At 43.7% G+C, this 18,389-nt stretch overlaps 1 protein-coding gene across 4 annotated transcripts in view; it reads left to right on the forward strand.

Annotated features, from left to right (window-relative positions):
* The window catches only part of PDZD2 (PDZ domain containing 2), a 340,539-nt gene that overhangs the window by 111,530 nt on the left and 210,620 nt on the right, over positions 1-18,389 (forward strand). For all 4 annotated transcript variants that reach the window (XM_066244174.1, XM_066244185.1, XM_066244194.1 and 1 more), the window contains exon 2: positions 8,689-9,517. In XM_066244174.1, coding sequence (XP_066100271.1) covers positions 9,042-9,517 — 476 coding nt within the window. In that variant the 5' untranslated portion in view covers positions 8,689-9,041. The remainder of the gene's footprint in view (positions 1-8,688; positions 9,518-18,389) is intronic.

An 18,389-nucleotide genomic window follows, 5' to 3' on the forward strand; every position in this document is an offset into this window, starting at 1 on the left:
GAGGGCAGTCTGGCTTAGTGGGTAGTTTCCTTTGCAAAGCCCGGGCCCGTGTGGCAGAGAGAGTGCCTTCTCTGGGGGCTCACCTGTGCTCACCTGGTTCTCCTTGTTCTGAAGTTTGCCTTCCTCTGCGTCCTGCAGCAGGAAAAGCAGGTATTGATCAGGTCAATGCAAACATCCTGCCCACATGATAACTATATTTCCAGTTGAAAGTTAGTGAACAAGCGTTCTTGCTGGTGACAGTATGCCCACATTTGAGAGGCAGATGTTCTTTCATTGTGCAGATAGAATTCATGTTTCTGGGCCTGGGACATTAATACTGAGCCTATGCAGGATCTTAAAAGATAGTGGGCCCAACCTCCTCATGTCTCCAGACCTCTCCCCAGCGCCATCACGGCAGTGCCCAGAGCTGAACCTCCACTTGATGATTTCCAGCCTAGTCCCTTCCCATTTCTGCCCTCCCGTGCTATTTTCTCTCTACTTTACTTTATTTCTCTCCCACCCCCTTTTTAGAACCAAGATGGTGCATGAGTAGCTGTGGGGTCCATGGAGGGTGAAGGGACTGGTGTCTCACATTCCTTCACCGTCTTTTCTTCTCCCTCGTTCTGATTTCCCGCCTGGAAGAGGTCAGCTGAGGATTCTTTTTTCTCTCACTCCCATGGACTTTGACTTGCCTTCTCAGGAGCAATGTCTGAGGCCTTTCCCACAGGGAGGCCTGGGAAAAGGGGACACTTCTCCGAGAGGCGCCCATCTGAACCTTTGTGCTCCGTGATCTCTCCGCTTCCTCTGAGGATACTCTCTCTGCACCCGGCTGGGAGGGGAAGGTGGGGGAGGCCGCTGTCTGCACATTTGAGCCCTTGCCAAATTGGAGTGTCAGTGGGGCCTCCATGGAAACCCCGATTTCCTCCTGAACTCCATCCCCCAGGCAAGTATGTTCTCTGTTCTTAAAACTTTGGTTCTTTTTGCTCCTCCAAAGAGCTTTTATTCAGTACAATATATTTCTTCTTGTCTTCTGAAAGAGCTGAACTCTGGTTATAAGCACATGAATTTAAAACCGCCCAGGGGCCTTCTTCCTCCCTTGTCTTGGCAGATACTCAAAATCTGATAAAGCAATTTGGCCCATCTCTTCTGCAGTTTAAAACTTCCATGTGTTATGTAGATGCTTCTTAATGAGGCTAGTGACTCCATCCCTGACTTGCTAACTCAGCTCCAAAGTCCAGGAAGATGCTGGAACTAGAAGGAAACTTAATAGAACCACCCAATTTGGCAGATAAGGAAACTGAGGTTCAAAGATGCTAAATGATTTGCCTAGGGACCTGCAGGTAGCTAATAGCAGAGTAGATTACTGGCTACTATAAATATTTGAGCCACTGGTAATTAATGATGAGGTCAGAGGCTCTGCAGTTAATATGCTGAGGATTCAAATATAGTAAGTAGATTATTTACCCAAAAGCCTAAGCACTAAAAGCATCTAAATAGCACAATTGTTCTGAAAGGAATAATTGTAAAGTATTGTAATAACTATTTTTTTAAATACCTCCAGTGCAATTGAAGGAGAACTTACTTTAACATATGCTATATGTTGATGGTGTGATCTATAGGGTTGTGGGTGACAGGTTGATGGCATCATGGCTGCCGAATCCAGTCCATGCAAATTGAGCAGAAAGGTCACATTAAAATGGGCCACCACAGCGACCTCATGATTATCTTGCTGTTGACACAGAAGCTATGATTGTCTCAGCCAATTACCCACTTGGTCGACAGCAACTATTTCAAAGTATTAAATTGCCAATTCACAAAAATATACAGAAACTCATAAATGCCCTCTTTCCCCAATCATTATGCTCTTTTAGTATTAAATACCCAAACCCCAGAAATGTTCTTAGTCCAGAACTGGCCAGATCCTGAGGAAAAAATCTTAAACTGCGGATGGACAAACTTGTTTCAGTATCTGAAGCCACAGCAAAAGTATTTGAGAGGTAGGTAGGGGACAGAAGTAATTATATTCATTTTTATTTTCTGGTCTCCAACTATGTTCTTATACTCATCTTGGAAAAAAAATATCACAGTGATTCATGAACGTCCACAATTTCTACTCCTTCCCATGTTTTGTTATTTGGATAAATAGCCCACATTTTAGGAAATACAACTACTTCAAGTTTTAGATCTTGCAGTTTAGATCTGCATGTCATCCTTTTTTATTTCATTCAGTTTTTATATCTTCCTGTTCTTCCAGGGTCAGGAATGGAGGGCTCTCAGTCCTGTCTTGATGGGCACTTCTCTTATCTGAAAAACCGAGGGCCGAGGCAGCAATCCCTGAGGTTCCTTCTAGGTCCTCACCTTCTAGAATGGGTGTGGGGACAGCTCTGTCCTCCCGTAGAGCCCCAGCATCGGCCTGGGAAAGGCTCACTTTCCAGAGTCCGCCACGTGCCCCCGAATGTTTTGCTTTACCGCCCTTTGCACACTCTATCCGATGCTCTCTTTCTTCACCCCTCCTCCCCCACCCCCACCCCCACTCCATTCCTCATCCCTTCTTCTCTAGGCCAGTGCAGTGAGAGCACAGTCATCCCTTGTTGCATGAAATAAAGACGGGGTCTCATTCCTCTTCTGTCTCATGAGCACAGCCATTCAATTAGCCCAGAGTCAGTGATGTCGATAGATAAAAATTAGCCAATACCTTGCTCTTCCAAAACATAAGCCAACCTACAGGAGTCACGATCTTTATATTTGCAGTTTCTGAGTCAGCTGTAGGTTTGTCTGTAGCACCTGGGACTGTGCAAGGTATTAGTAAACCCTTGTATGAATTTGTGTGTGCTTTTAGCTCTAACAAGGGCAGAAACATGTCCTGGTTTCCTTTTGATTGTTGTTTTTGGTGCCCCAAATCAAAGTAGGGACTCAATATAGCTGCTAATTAGACATATAGCCCGCCAGCATTGGTGGAGTGGGCTGAGATGCCCTTGCTTTCTAAGGTGAGGCTGAGGGTTGGAGGGGAGAAGACAGTGGGGAAGCATCCAGCCAATAGCAGCATTTCCGCCCATCGTCTCTTCAGGCCAGGCCAGAGTCTCTGCCCTTGGCTGCCCTTGGAGTGCCTTGGCAGACACTCCCTCCCCTCAGTCCCTCACTTTATTCAGACTTCTCAGAGGGGCCTTTCCTAACCCCCCAAGCCCTCATCACTCACTAGCCTGACACAGACACAGTTCTCTTTATGGTACTAAGTACCATCTGATGACGTTGGAGTAGTTTACATTTACTGATTCACCATCATATCATGATGGTTTGTAGGAACCTTCTGTTTTTTTCTTTCCTTTTAAAGATTTTATTTATTGATTTCAGAGAGAGGAGAGAGAGACGGGGGAGGAGCAGGAAGCATGAACTCATAGTAGTTGCTTCTTGAGTGTGCCTTCACTGAGCAAGTCTGGGGCTTCGAACCCGAGAACTGAGCATTCCAGGTCAACGCCCCATCCACTGCGTCACCACAGGTCAGGCAACACCATCTGTTTTGTTCAGGACCCAAAACGTGATAGGCACTCATGAACATCTGTTGAATGAATGACTAGTAGATATTTAGTCAATACTGCTTTTCCTTTAAAGTGTGAGCATTTTGTAAACATCAAAAGAAGAATCCAGTCCAGAAGGTAGGAAGATGAGATGGAGGTTTAGGAACTTAGAACTTGGCAGAGGTCAGACTAGGAGACGACAAGAATCAGGACAGTTTGTAGGAGTCTGCTGTGAATCTGACTGTGAGTTGAGGTCTGGCTGAACCCCTGCTCGGGTTCAGGATTTAGCCTCCAGATTTCGGGAATCACAGGCCCTGTGACTTTGGGCAGACGATTGGTTTCAGTTAGTTCTATGTCTCCCAGTCGTTTTCATTCTTGTCCCCCACTCATCACCCTGAAGGAAAAAAATTTTAATTTATTTAAATTTTATTCATTTTAAAATTTAATTTAATTTAATCTCCCTAACACAGAAGTTAAATACCAGGAATAAGGCTCTTTTTTTATCAGATAGGATAGAGAAAAAAGAAGGTTGGGGGAAGGGCACTAACCATTATAATATCTAAGGCTTTTTTGGCCCCGTCCCACCCTCGAACTAGTATTTATCCCCTTGTGAGTGACATCACTCTGTTGTGTATGCATGAGTTAGCCGAAAGGGGAGCGGAGAAAGTTGGTAGGTACTAAACACAGTATCAATAAATTACTTCAGTAACAGAAGCATTTATTTTGAATGCTAAGGCTGTCAGCTTCAGGCTACTCAAAATTAATTTAAATTATCATAGATGTTTGCTTGAGATGCGACTCTAATTGGAGAATTATATATGATAGATAAAAGTGAGCTGGACCGTGCAGTGGCCCTCCATGTCCACAAATTCTACTTACCATTGATATGGATTGATCTTCAGGATGAGGCACTTTTAGACCTTTGCGAGATCAGCCAAACAGGGATGTTGGTATTTGTAACTATTTGTAGATCTCTGTTCTTTTTTGTCTTCTCTGGGTCAACATCTTGCCCACTGGAATGTTTCAATGGCGGTTGTGGAAGAACCACACTTTACATAGTATTGCAAAATTGTGTATCTTTTCTTATACCCTGATTCATCTAACATTATTGAGATGGATCAGAATATGTCGTCTGACCAGGTGGTGGCACAGTTGATAGAGTGTCAAACTGGGATACAGAGGACCCAGGTTCAAAACCCCAATGTCGCTGGCTTGAGCACAGGCTCACCAGCTTGGGCGTGGGGTTGCTGGCTTGAGCGTGGAATCATAGACATGACCCCATGGTCACTGCTTGAGCCCAAAGGTCACTGGTTTGAAGCCCAAGGTCACTGGCTTGAGCCCAAGGTCACTGGCTTGAGCAAGGAGTCACTCACTGTGCTGGAGCCCCCAAGTCAAGGCACATATGAGAAAGCAATCAATAAACAACTAAGGTGCCACAATGAAGAATTGATGCTTCTCATCTCTCTCCTTTCCTATCTGTCTCTATCTGTCCCTCTTTCTGTCTCTCTCTCTCTCTCTCTCTCTGTCTTTGTTACCACACACACACACACACACACAAGAATACCTCTACTTCCCTTGTTTGAAGAAAATCCAGGGGAAGTGATAGAATAGGGGATTGGAAGGATTATTGAAAATTACCAATTATAGGCATGGAATTGAAAAGTCGTATAGCTCATGAACATCAAAGTAAATAAGACTAACTGGCCATATTTGTATCTCATGACTCTATCCCCTTGGCTATAACTGATTGGATGACAGAAGGACAGCTGCTCCAAACAGAGCCAATCAGCTTTGCTCACCTCCAATGTATCATTTAACAACTTTTAGTTGCGAAGTATAGAAAACATTTCAAGGTAAACTTTATTTTCATTTTAAAAATTGTTTTAGGCCCTGGCCGGTTGGCTCGGTGGTAGAGCGTCGGCCTGGCGTGCAGAAGTCCCGGGTTCGATTCCTGGCCAGGGCACACAGGAGAAGCGCCCATCTGCTTCTCCACCCCTCCCCCTCTCCTTCCTCTCTGTCTCTCTCTTCCCCTCCCTCAGCGAGGCTCCATTGGAGCAAAGATGGCCCGGGCGCTGGGGATGGCTCCTTGGCCTCTGCCCCAGGCGCTAGAGTGGCTCTGGTCACGAGAGAGCGATGTCCTGGAGGGGCAGAGCATTGCCCCCTGGTGGGGAGAGCGTCGCCCCCTGGTGGGCGTGCCGGGTGGATCGCGGTCGGGCGCATGCGGGAGTCTGTTTGTCTATCCCTGTTTCCAGCTTCAGAAAAATCCAAAAAAAAATTGTTTTAGTTTAGTTTTTCTTTACCATTTCTCTTTTTTAAAAATAGTTAAGTTTTAAAAATGCAATTTATTATAAGAATCAATGTGATCTTTTAAATTGAGGGGGAGTTCAGCACTGCATCCCATCCAGGACGGCTCGATCTAAGCCCAGGATTGCTGTGGGGAACCAGAGCGTGCTCTTTCCCTAGTCTTACACCTCTGCCTTCTACTGATCAATTTTATTTCTTGGCAGGATGGCTTTTTTGCTGCTCAGCTGACACAGAAGGTAGAATATTGCCATCTAGAATCCCTAGTTCAGAAGTTATGGTTCTCACCGCACATTGGAGACGAGGCCCTTTCTCTCTAGGTCCCAGTGCTCAGTTCTCCGGCAGGACTCTAATTCCCACTTACCCGAGGTGCTCAGCTCTGGGCCCATCACAGGGGCCGGGGGTTATATTACATGAATGTGGCTGCCGGGAGCCTACCTTTGTCGATTCTGTTAAGAGGGCTGTCATAGACTTATTACACACTAGTTTCCATTTATTTATGCATCCCCCCACTAGACTATGAATTCCTTCAGGCCAAGGAATTTGCCTTATTAACAGTATATTCCCAGTGCCAAGTTCAAGGCCTGGTTCTTAATTTATGTTCAATAAATATGGATTGAATGAATATGAGTTGACATCAGGAAATAAATTCTCTATTCCTCTTAAGTTTAGTTTTCTTCAACAAGACTTATATAAAGGGTATCTTGCCTAAGATATTTACTCTGTTTTCATATGTAGGGAACCATTGGAACTGAAACTAACACTTCGAATCACAGACCATTAAGATTTGAAGTTAAAGGCTCTTTAAAAAAAACTTTTTTTTTTAAGTCATTGAGAGTCTACAGGGTGACAGGCACTGTGCTGGGGTAGTATATTGTTGATTATGACACGGTCACCATATTTAAGGGTCTCACCATGGAGTTTGAGAGACCTTAGAGATCACTTAGCTTAACTTTCTCATTTTACAGATGAGGAAAAGGAGACTCATAAAGGTTCCTAGGCCTGATGGAAAATGTTTTGATTTATTTATAAGATTTTAATATGTCTGCATGGCATTACTTTTCAGTGAGAGGTGTTATTTATTTTAACCAAACATTCCATTTTTGTACATTTTATAGAATATCTTTTCTTTGATTTTGCATTTCTTTTTAGTAGGCATATGATTATGTAGATGATATTCGCTAAGCTTTTGGTTTACTTGGAACCCATTAATAGCTGGCACTCGAGTTCTTTGGAAAATCAAAACTTAGGATACTAGACATTTCTTTATGGTTTTACTGAGTAATAAAGTTATTTATTATTGACATGGCTTCTGACACCTCTCCCATTTATTATTATTTCTTGTTAAATCACTTCCTGAGAAGGGGAAGAATGTTTTCCATCTTTGATGGCACAGTTTATATTGACTTTCTCCGGGCAAAAGTAGAGTTCAGAGAAGAGAGTGAAAGGGGTCATTCTTCTGCCTATACAGGGGATGAAGGTGAAAACTTTCTTTCGTGGAAAAGAAGAATTAGTGATATAATTCAATTAACCTTTTGTCAGAGAGACTAATGATGTGCCAGACATGTGCAGTGTTCAGCTGGGCAAGGCTGCCACAGCTCCGTGCTGCCGCTGGCCCTGCAGGCTGGTAAGAGCGCCACTGTTGTATGTCAAAGGACAAGCCAGGGAGGGCCAAGCCTTCTCACTCAGAAGCTTGGGGAAACGTTTGTCTGGAGGAGAAGGCTTTTGAATGGGCCAAAGCATAGATTGGTTTTCACAGTTTACCAAAGTGTAGGCCCAGTAGTCGTGGCCATCATGGCCATTAACGTGCAGGTTCAGGTTCCCAATAGATTTGGAGAGACGGTATAGAAACTGTGGAGCCAAAAACTGGTGAGCCATCCCTTTATTCTAGCCTTGCACCCGGCCAGCGAGTACAAACACACAGGGCACCAAAACCCACTCACACATTCTCTGGTTCCACAACCAGGAGAATCTTTTCCGGTTTCTCCTAGAATCAAAGGCCCCCCACCAGCTTGGTCACCTGAGGTTCCCCATCTCCTTCTCTCTGCACAAACTCTGCAAAACATGGCTTCCTCCTTCTTCTCCTTTCTTCTTAAAACTTTTTGGTGCAAAACCCCTCCTCCAGCACACATTAGCATAACAGTGGCCCTTCCCAAGCAGAAAGGTAATTAGCAGTTTTACCTGGCAGCGGCCATTCACGTGGGCAGTAGCCATTTTTAATAATAAAAGTGAGCAAACCCCCAAAATACAGATTTTACAAACTCATTTGTCCAACACAAAAGAAAAGAAGGAAGGAGACTAAGAGTTGTAGGGTGCTAGGGGACATGAGTTCCTGTGGATCCATGTGATAAAGATGCAATCTGCGTCCACCCTCCAGACTGGAGACATCCTAGGGCTGAGCCTTGGCCTCTCTGTGCTGTTGACTGGCCCCTTCTCCTGTGGCAAGAACAGAGTTCTGGAATGGAGAGCCTTCCTACGTACGCAGTTGGACAGATGAAGGCAAATGGAGAAAGATTTCAACTTTCTAGGGATGTAAGGTCTAAAGTATGTCCAGAACCCCTCTATGATCTTCTAAGGGGTCCTATCACATAGCCTCCTGGTTGGATGTGAGCATCATCAGGGTTGTCCTGGCAAAAGTCATCTCATTTCCCTGCTGATCAAGGAAACTAACTGGAGGTTTCTGTCTGAGAGGGAAGGGGGGGAGCGGTACGTGCACGTGTGCGTGCGTGCGTGTGTGTGTGTGTGTGTGTGTGTGTGTGTACTGGGCAGAGGGAGCCAAGCTGGAAAATAAGGAAAGCAAACACTGCCCTTCAGTAATACAAGAGGCCGTGTGTTCTGTGTCAGAGGCTCAGTGTTGTGACTGGAAGGAATTTTTTGTTTTTTTCTCTTCCAGGTGTGAATGAATCGGGGGAGGTCCTGCTGATGCTGCTGAAGGAATACCCCATTTCCAGGTCATTTGCACGGGCCCTGCTGTGATGTGACCCCAGCAAAGGCTTGTCCGACGCTTCCTTCCTTTCCTTGGTGAGCACTCCAGGCACAGCGATTGTCCACTCTGGGTCTGTGTCCAGTCCTCCTCTTGCCTACGCAAACGGCCCCGTCCGGAGCAGGCCTCGCTCGTCTGCCAGCCTGAACATGAACAGAGGCAAGGCCGACGACAGCCAGGGTTCCCAAGGGCCGCGGGGCCCCATGGGGTCCGGCCCCCGGGAGCAGGTCCTCCCATGATGCTGGTGTCCGGGAGTGAGCACCATGCCCATCACCCAGGACAATGCTGGGCTGCACCTGCCCCTGCTCTGCCGCTGGCTGGAGAGGAGCCTGCGGGAGGGCGGGGACGGGCCGGAGCAGCGGCTGTGCCAGGCAGCCATCCAGAAGCTGCAGGAGTACATCCGGCTGAACTTCACGGTGGACGAGCGGGCGGCCCCGGCCGACCACAGCCCCCCGGGCATGGAGATCTGCACTGTGTACCTCACCAAGGAGCTGGGGGACACGGACACGGTGGGCCTCAGCTTCGGGAACATCCCTGTGTTCGGGGACTACGGAGAAAAGCGCAGGGGGGGCAAGAAGAGGAAGACCCACCAGGGCCCCGTGCTGGACGTCGGCTGCATCTGGGTGACGGAGCTGAGGAAGAACAGCCCGGCCAGCAAGAGCGGGAAGGTCCGGCTGCGCGACGAGATCCTCTCCCTGAACGGGCAGCTGATGGTCGGGGTCGATGTCGGCGGGGCCAGGTGAGTGCGGGGTCTCCTTCCACACTAACTTTCCGCACGGACCTCTGTAGGTTTTGTCCTAAAACGTGGTGAGTAGGAGTTAGGGTTCTATAGAGAGCCCAGTGTACCTTCTCTTCTCGTCAGCCTCCTCGATTCACCCTCCTAAGCGACAGATTCCAGGAGTCCGCACACCCACTTCCCACACCCGGCCAACATGGTAAATCACCCACACGATTACTTGCAATTATAATATGAGGTAATCTTTTGGGCAGTTCATAATGCTCCTGCTCTTGAGTTTGATTTTGATTTCAGTACTACCTTTAGATGATATTATGGGGTGAACTGTGTTGCCCCAGAATTTATATGTAGACGTCCTAATCCCTGGTACCTCCGAATGTGGCCTTATTTGGAAACAGGGCCATTGCAGTTATAATTACATAAGATGAGGTCATAGGGGAAGTAGGCTGGGCCCCTAATCCAATATGACTAGCGTCCTTATAAAAGGGGCGAAGGCATGCACACAAGGAGAAGGCCATGTGAGGAGGAGTTACGTTACCACAGCCAAGGGACTCTTGGAAGCTAGGATCAGGGTCTGGAGTATATCCTTCCCTGTCCCCTCAGAGGGAGCATGGCTCCACCACCACCTTGACCTTGGACTTCCAGCCTCCAGAACTGTGAGACAACCATTTTCTGTTGCTTATGCCGCTCAGCTTGTGCTACTTTTTATGGCGGCCCTAGGAGACGAATGCCCCTGATATTTTGACCCTGTCTCCTGTGGCTAGTTCTTCTCCGTTTCCTCCTTGACAAGAGTTACTCTGGAAACCGTACAGCAGTGTGAATGTTTTTGGAAGAGGATGCTGAAAATTCTGTGTGTGTGTGGAAGGAGCAGGTGCAAAATGTGGAAGATGAGGTCATGGTTTGCTTATTTTAAAAATTAACTTAGTGATCAATTTGAAAAGCCCATCCCTGGGGAGACAACAGAATTCGTAGGCGTGGGTTTGGCACCCTTTCGCATCCCAGAGCCAGTTAGGAAGCTAAATCTGTGACTGTCCCAAAATGATAGACCCATCATTGTGTCCTCAGGGGCTGAGACTCCTGAGGTCTATAGTTTGCTTCTTGGCTCACTGGTTAGTCTGAGGACCCCTTGTTCTTTTGAGTGGTAATAGCATCGTCCTGGAGTGAACTCCTAGAGAACTTTTGGGGATGGGGAGGGATCCTCGTCATATCTGATGTCACATCAGCATTGCAGGCATAAGCTGGTGACACATAAAGCAAAGTTTTTTGTTTGCGAGCCCTATCACACCTACTCTGGTGAAGCTGGGCCTTTCTGGAATGTTCTTTTTACTTCTGTTTTGTGCAGGGAGGACTGTGAAGGTTTTTTGGATTAGTTCCTACAAATACTTTATAACCCCAGTCCCTCCCTCCTCAGCTAGCTTTCTATAAGTAAACCAGATCTATTCCCTGAGGACGGATTGTTCCAAATTGGTAACAAAATGTGGAATTAATTAAAATACAACCCACACACCAAAAACAAGTAGCCTTTTCTGAAAAGTAAAAGGGCCCATGTTTCACTTAAAATATCTTTTCCAGGATGTGAACCTTGACTGGACTTTCTTGTATGTTAATAAACTTGCGCAGAACAGAGAGGGCAAAAAGTATGCCTCAGGGAGGTGGACCCAGTTTCCAGACCCACTGATGGGCCGTGTGATGGGGCCAGTTCCTCAGCCTCAGGAGATTGAGGCTATTTCCCCAACAGGGTCCTTTAATGGATGAGATAAGATGATTTATATAATGCACTGAATAGGCTTCTGGCACATGGTAGATATTCAATCAAAGGTAGCTCTCAACACCCCTTCTTGTTGGCTTCGGGCAACCTGAACCCAGGTCTCAGCATGCAACAGAGAAAACTCAAACGCCTTTGAGTTTGACAGACAGAGAAGAGCCTCGAACTTTATCAATTCACTCAGCAGGAAAGAGAATAATCTTCAACCCAGAAACCGGGGTGATATTCCAATATCGAGCAACCAGGATGGCGTGGGTTCGAACCAATCTGGGGGAACGCCAGCACGTGCAGGAGCAGGGTGCTGGGCTGACAGCAGGGGTCGGGCTCAGGGTGACTGGCCAGCTGCCACAGAGACGTACATGCCGGGCAGACGCGCCGTCCGTCCACCAGCCCTGCCCAGGGGCAACCTTCAGCACAGTACCCACTGTCTTAAAATTGTGTGTAAAATTAAATTTAGGGTTCTTACAAGCTCAGACTCTGGTTACCCATGGCAACCTTGAGTTCTGTCTAGGTTATAGCAGATTTTAAACAGTGTCAGGAGGGCTGCTGGAAGGTGTTACTTGGAGAAATGACTGCGGGTAGTCATGTAGATCGGAGAAAGGAAGAATTGCCAATTATACCTTTATAATATGGTCTCTGGGGCCATTCAGCATGAGGGTCTTGCCTACCTGAGTATGCCCAAAGGCACCGGCGCTCTATTCAGGACTATAGCACATATAGGAAGAAGGGGTCTTCGTGATGACCTGGAGATATTCAGGGAAGGTTAAATTATGTTCAGCTTGCTGTTTAAGAAGCCAGAGAAGCATGTAATACACTTTAGAAAGATTTCCATTACAGAAGGTTTAAAGGAAAACAAGTCTCAGCATTTAAAATTCAATTATCTGGAAAATTCGTCATGTGGAACAACCCGTTCCCCAAGGATGCCATGTGAAGGAAGCACATTTGTGCCCGTTTCATTCTCCTCTGCCTTCTTTCCCCACAGACCCTGTCATCCCATGACTTGGTTTCTGGACAGTAAGCCAGGGTTCGCCCCAGTTCTGTGTTCTCATGGCGCTGAGGAGGAAACCAAGGCTCATGCAGGTGGTTTCCCGGGGACAAGTTTTCTTACGAGAAGTGATGGAGGGAGACTAGACTTGGGGGAAAAACACACAAGGCAATATGCAGATGATGTATCATGTAATTGTGCACCTGAAACCTGTATAATTTTATTAGCCAATGTCACCCCAACAAAGTCTATTAAAATTTTTTTTAAAAGAGAAGAGTGAGGAGGACTAGAATTTAGGGCCTCGGACTCAAATTTTAAAACTTTTTTCCTCACCACAAACAGTAACTACAGAAATTAGGGTTTCGTTTTCTTTACACAACTTACTGTTGATAGTAAAAACAAATAGAAAATCGAGATTTTTCTACATATTCTCTACATATTTGTCTATGCCTAGTCTTTAAATGGATGGTAATGGCATCTAGAACCTTTCTCCTCAACAAGAGTTTGACTCGTAGCAGCTAAAGTATAACTGGTGGTCATTGGCCTGGACGGTGGGAGCTGCTCCTCCTCAGCTCTGCAGAGGCTTTCTGGGCTGGGCTGTGGACCATCTTCCGCGGACGCCTGCCATCTTGTGGTTGAAGTCGAGCACAGTGCAAGAAAGTGCTGGGAGTTTGGGTCAAGTTTATCATTCATTAGGCTATGTGGATTTCTCAGCTGTGCTATTAGGATAATATATCTCCTGAGCCATTTCTGAGCAGAAAGTAACACAGGTGCCATCTCCCTCCTCTGGATGCTTGGTGTCCTCATTGCTGCCCCAGGAGGTGCCCCCATCCTAGTTCCTTCCAGTGGCATCCCCTCCTGATATTCAGGGGTTTCAGGCCCCCTACTGGCAGGTGAGTAGCTGATCTGATAAGCCCAGCCTGCTAAGGTCTTCGTGGTGGATGGTGAAGGGGAGTTCCAGCTTCCCTACCTAGTCCAACTCCAGCCTCTGGAATCAGAAAGCCATAAGAGAGTGTGAGTAGCCGGGCAATATCCAATGCTACGCTGGCCAAAGGGGTGTGTTCTTTCAGAAACCTGGCAACTTTGGGCACCCTCAACGACAGCCTACAGGTGAGGTCTAGAGCCCCTCCGAGTGACTTTTCAGGGTCTACTTTTTCTGATGAAGGAAGAGATTACATAACAGGAGCCACTTTCCAGAGCTCCACCCACGATGCTCTTTCATTTCATCCCACTGACCAGCCTCTCTCCGGTCCCCCCGTCAGAGCCACCACTGGTGACTGACCCACCGTGGAAGATGGAAAACATGAATACCTCACTTAAGACACTCGCTTTGAAACTTTTCGCATTGCTTTTGGGAATTGTAGTTATTGAAATGGTAAACCATAAAAAGAAAAAAGATAAAAGCATCTTAGTGTGATTATAGTGCTACGGGCCTGACGTCATACACTTCTTTCTGTGAGTACTCCTGGGCCATTTTCAGAAATCTTGACTTCTACTTCAAGTTTTTATGTCCAGGTACTAAATTAAGTGCTCAGCATTTTTATTCTCTCGTTTTGAGCACCAGATGCCTTCCAGTGACTCTTTTTTATTTTATTTTATTTTATATTTTATTTTATTTTATTTTATTTTATTTTAGCGATCTGTATTTTTATATCATTATTATTTTGTTGTATTTTTCTGAAGTGAGAAGCAGGAGGCAGAGAGACAGACTCCCACATGCGCCTGACTGGGATCCACCTAGCATGCTCACTAGGGGGCGATGCTCTGCCCTCCAATGACTTGAGTTTTTCTTTTCCGAAAGGCTCACTGAGTTCTAAGCTTCGGCTCTTGTCCCCTCTTTCTTCTGAGGCGGAGGCCGATAACTGTACCGCAGGGCTTCACTGTTCCTAGTTAACCTGTTGGCCAAGAACAGAGGCTAACAGACTTGAACTCCTGTCCTTTGGTATTTGACTGAGAGTTGCTGTCTCCTTCTGGAGGGGAATAAATGCTTTTATTTTCAGGACACAAGTATGTATATGTGAGTATAGCTTTTGCGCAATTTACAATAAACCATGGATTTTTAAACAGTTATATAGATTTCTTCATGGGACTTTTCTTTGAAATACGATCTTTCCTCCAAAGATTTTGAGGGTATGAGTTTCGGTTGTACTCTATGTGAAATGGAAATGGGGGTTTTTGGGTGACAGGGCTTCCCCATGTTGAAGTGTACAGAGCAACTCTCAAAAATGGGATTGTCCAGCCTCTTTGTGTTCCCTGGCCACAGGAACCTGGACACAGCGTCTGCGACAGTCTACCAGCTGACTCATCCCACAGTCAGCTCGATCAGAGCTCTTTCTTCACCAAAGAAAGGATGATTCTGTCATTTACAGTGTCTTTTGGACTTAAATTTAGCCATTGCCTTTTGGACTCAAAGGCAGATGGAGGGCTGGGCTGTTTCCATAGGTGAAGTGTCTGTTTGCTGCTCAGCCCTTTAGGCTGAGTTTGTAGGTCATTCCATTTACATGGGGTTGGGATTTATTAAGAAATTTTTGAACTTTGGAGTCACAGATATATTTTCGCAAATGTCCCTGAAAGAGGCCTGAGTACTTCAGGGGGAGGAAAGTTTAAAGATTCAAGCTCTATGGAGTACAGGTCTCAATCAAATTTCATGGCAAGGCTCTAGGTTTTTCCCTGACTCAAGGGTTTTATTTAGTCCAGAGGTCCATTCCTGTGCAGTCCTTGTCTGACCCAGCTGAATGGGAAGAGAGGATTTCAGTGGCAATCAGTGGAAAGGGTTCATGCTCTAGACCAGCGATCTTCAGCCTTTCTCATCTCATGGCACACATAAACAAGTTACTAAAATGTTGCGGCACACCCAAAATATGTCTGACCAAAAAAATTTGATAATTTTGATTTATTCACACTGGATGGCCATTGTTGTGTTGGCTGTGGTCATTTTTTTTTATTTGACAATCTAAAGGAAAGGAGGTCAGTGGCCCGACTAAATAGTCAAGAATTGCATGTTTAAAAAATTCTCGTGACACACTGGTTGAAAATTGCTGCTCTAGAATAGAAAGTTCATTGTTTGAGTAGGAACTCCAAGAAGATCCACGGGTAAAGGAAAAAAAATGATCAATAACTAAGTCATATTTTTTATTTTTAAAAATTAAGGAATTGAGCTTGACTAATCTCTTAGTTATGGATCGACACTGGTACCCTTCCTCTGTATGTCAGTGTCCTGTATCCTGTGTAGTCTGTGACGTATGTGACATACCCTGAGGGAAGAAGGAGTAGTCCACCAGGGCCCCCTCACTGGTTAATTTATTTTTTGACTCCATGTAGTCTCACTCAGTAAAGAAGGTTTATGGATTCAATACTTCCATTTTAACTAAATTAACCTTTGCCAAATGGACAGATAAACTAAAATTCTTGAGGAGAAAAAGGAGGATTAATATATTATTGTATTAATTATATTAACTATATATTATTTCTATATTATTATATGTCTATAATATGCAACTGTTATATATTAATTACATATTATATAAATTATATATCATGTATTAATATATTATATTTATAATAATATATAGTACATAATTAATATACTATTAATATAATAATATATCAATTATTTTTCCCAAGAATTGTATTTTTCATTTGGTAAAGCTTAATTATATATAATATATAATTATTTTGATATATTAATTATAATAATAAATTAATTAATGCAAGTATAACCAAACCATAAGAAAATGGCTAGGTTGACCCTTTTCTTACCACCAGTATGTGCTAAGCCACATTCTGAGGTAAAATGGTGATAATCTATCCAGATTATCAAGAATTCAGTCAAAAAAGTAAAATTTGAAGCTATGGAGAGACTGAAATATAAATTTCCAGCCTCTATCATGAAAGGAAAATCTCACCATAAGCCTAGATTGTGCCTTGAGACAATACTTAATGATAGTACAAGGCCATCATAATTAGCAAGATATTTAAAATCTACCCTTTCACAACATGGACGCAAAGTTTAAAATGTTTTGGCAATGTTTAAAATTCTGAAATACTAAATTTAGTACAGAATTTTACTAAATTGAATATTTAAGAGCGTATTTGGAAATTTTTTTTTATTTAATTACTTAAGTCAAAATGTCATAGACCATTAGGAAATCACTCATTCTTCCTGCTACAGTAAAAATAGCTAAAATGATGCAGGAAAAACAATATAGCTACAAAATAAAATGCCTGATTTTGCTGGCAAATTCTGGTGGAAGATGCATAGAAACATCACTAACGTTTTAAATAAACAGTATGCGGTGTGAGAGGTTTGCTATGAAATTGGAAGAAAGTTACTACTCTTTCTCACATGTTCCAAATAAGGGTATAGCAGGTCTTCGGATAATGTTGTTTACTTCAAAGTCATTTCATTATAACCTTGATGAGACACCATAGCAACTTAACTCTTTTATTATCAATGAGCTTATGGTAAAATTAGTTTCATTATACATCATTTTGCTTCAAGTCCCAGAACTCATGGATGACGTTAACTAAAGACTTACAGTTTTGTTTGTTTTCTTATTTACAGGAGAGATACAGTTGATGAAATATTACTAAATATATAAAAACTACATAAAGTCTTAATTTCCAATCATACACTGGTAGAGTTGACATAATGCATAATAAAGAACTTTCTTTTTAACCTCTATTTGGATCTCTTGCTTCTCATTCATAAATCCTTTCTGAACAGAGACTTATGTATGGGCCAGAAGCCGTCTACAATCATCTTTATTTCTTTATTTATTGGGGGGGTTTTTATTCTTTTTTTTTAGATTTTATTTATTTATTTTTAGAGAGAGAGAAGGGGGGAGAAGCAGGAAGCATCAACTCCCATAGTGCCTTGACCAGACAAGCCCAGGGATTCAAACCCACAACCTCAGCATTCCAGGTCAACACTTTAACCACTGCACCACTGCAGGTCAGGTCTTATCTATTGGTTTTAGTGGGTGGGGCAAGGGAGAGGAATATCTGTTTCTGTATGTGCCCTGACCAGGGTTCAAAACCAGCAACCTCTGTGCATTGGGATGATGCTTCAACCAACTAAGTTATCCAGCTAGGACAATAAAAAACTTTAGAAATCCACATTATGCACAAAATATTGCACAGTTTGATCAGTAACTCATTAGTTGATAAGCAAACCTTACAGAACAACTTCATGTCAGCCAAAACGAATGCTTAATTCTGTTTAAATAAAAAAATAAAACATCCACCTACTTGTGAGTCACTAAAGGAAAGAGATACCAGGAAAGATAGGTTTTCAAAAGTCAGTGACTTTGTTAGTTAAAATAATGCTTTATGGGAAAATTATGTAAGTTAACAGCTGCTTAGAATAAAAAAGAATTTCAAGTAAGTTTACAAAAATAAGCCACACATGAAATTGACTCACCACATTGGTCCTAGGAAGAGAATGCAGCAAAGAAGCTAAAGGCAGAAGGGCCAAATTTGCTAAAGAATGTCATCAGTATAGTTAATTTTCTAATAGTAAGACCTTTAAATTAGTAGAATTTTTACTCTAATGAGATGGGATATGATTGTGAAAATGTTCTACTATTTGGAGGTCTGAGGCACAGCACTTAACAGAGGAACTGAACTTAGAGATGACTGTGTTTTTTCCTTCTACAAAGAAGACAAGTGTTTCACTTGCCCACCTCGTGTATGAAAACAAGTGGTTTTCAGTGACCTGCCGTCGGGAGGTCACAAACGAAACACAGCACACTACCCTGTCTCTCCAAGGTAAAGATGACATTGTAGCAATCAATAAGAAAGTAACTACTACATACTGTATTTGAAAGAAACTCATGCTATAGAAAGAGCATTTTCAAAATAGATTTTTGGAAATGTTCCCATATATAAGTGACTTTTTTTTAATTTTTCTTTTTTTACCAAAACGCTGTTTGCCTACAAAACGTTTCACATTTATATTTGAAATCTTGGAAACAAATTTTTCTTTTTAACTCTTCCAAAGAATTTTAGAGAATTCGTATTAAAAGTTATTTGAAAAGACAGTACATTTCAATGACTTTTCAAAAAAACAACTCAACCAAGTTGAAAATCAATACAAAGTTTCAACCAAAATCCTGCGCAAGTGG

This window comes from Saccopteryx bilineata, chromosome 1 (genome assembly GCF_036850765.1).
Source record: "Saccopteryx bilineata isolate mSacBil1 chromosome 1, mSacBil1_pri_phased_curated, whole genome shotgun sequence".
Lineage (NCBI taxonomy): Eukaryota > Metazoa > Chordata > Mammalia > Chiroptera > Emballonuridae > Saccopteryx > Saccopteryx bilineata.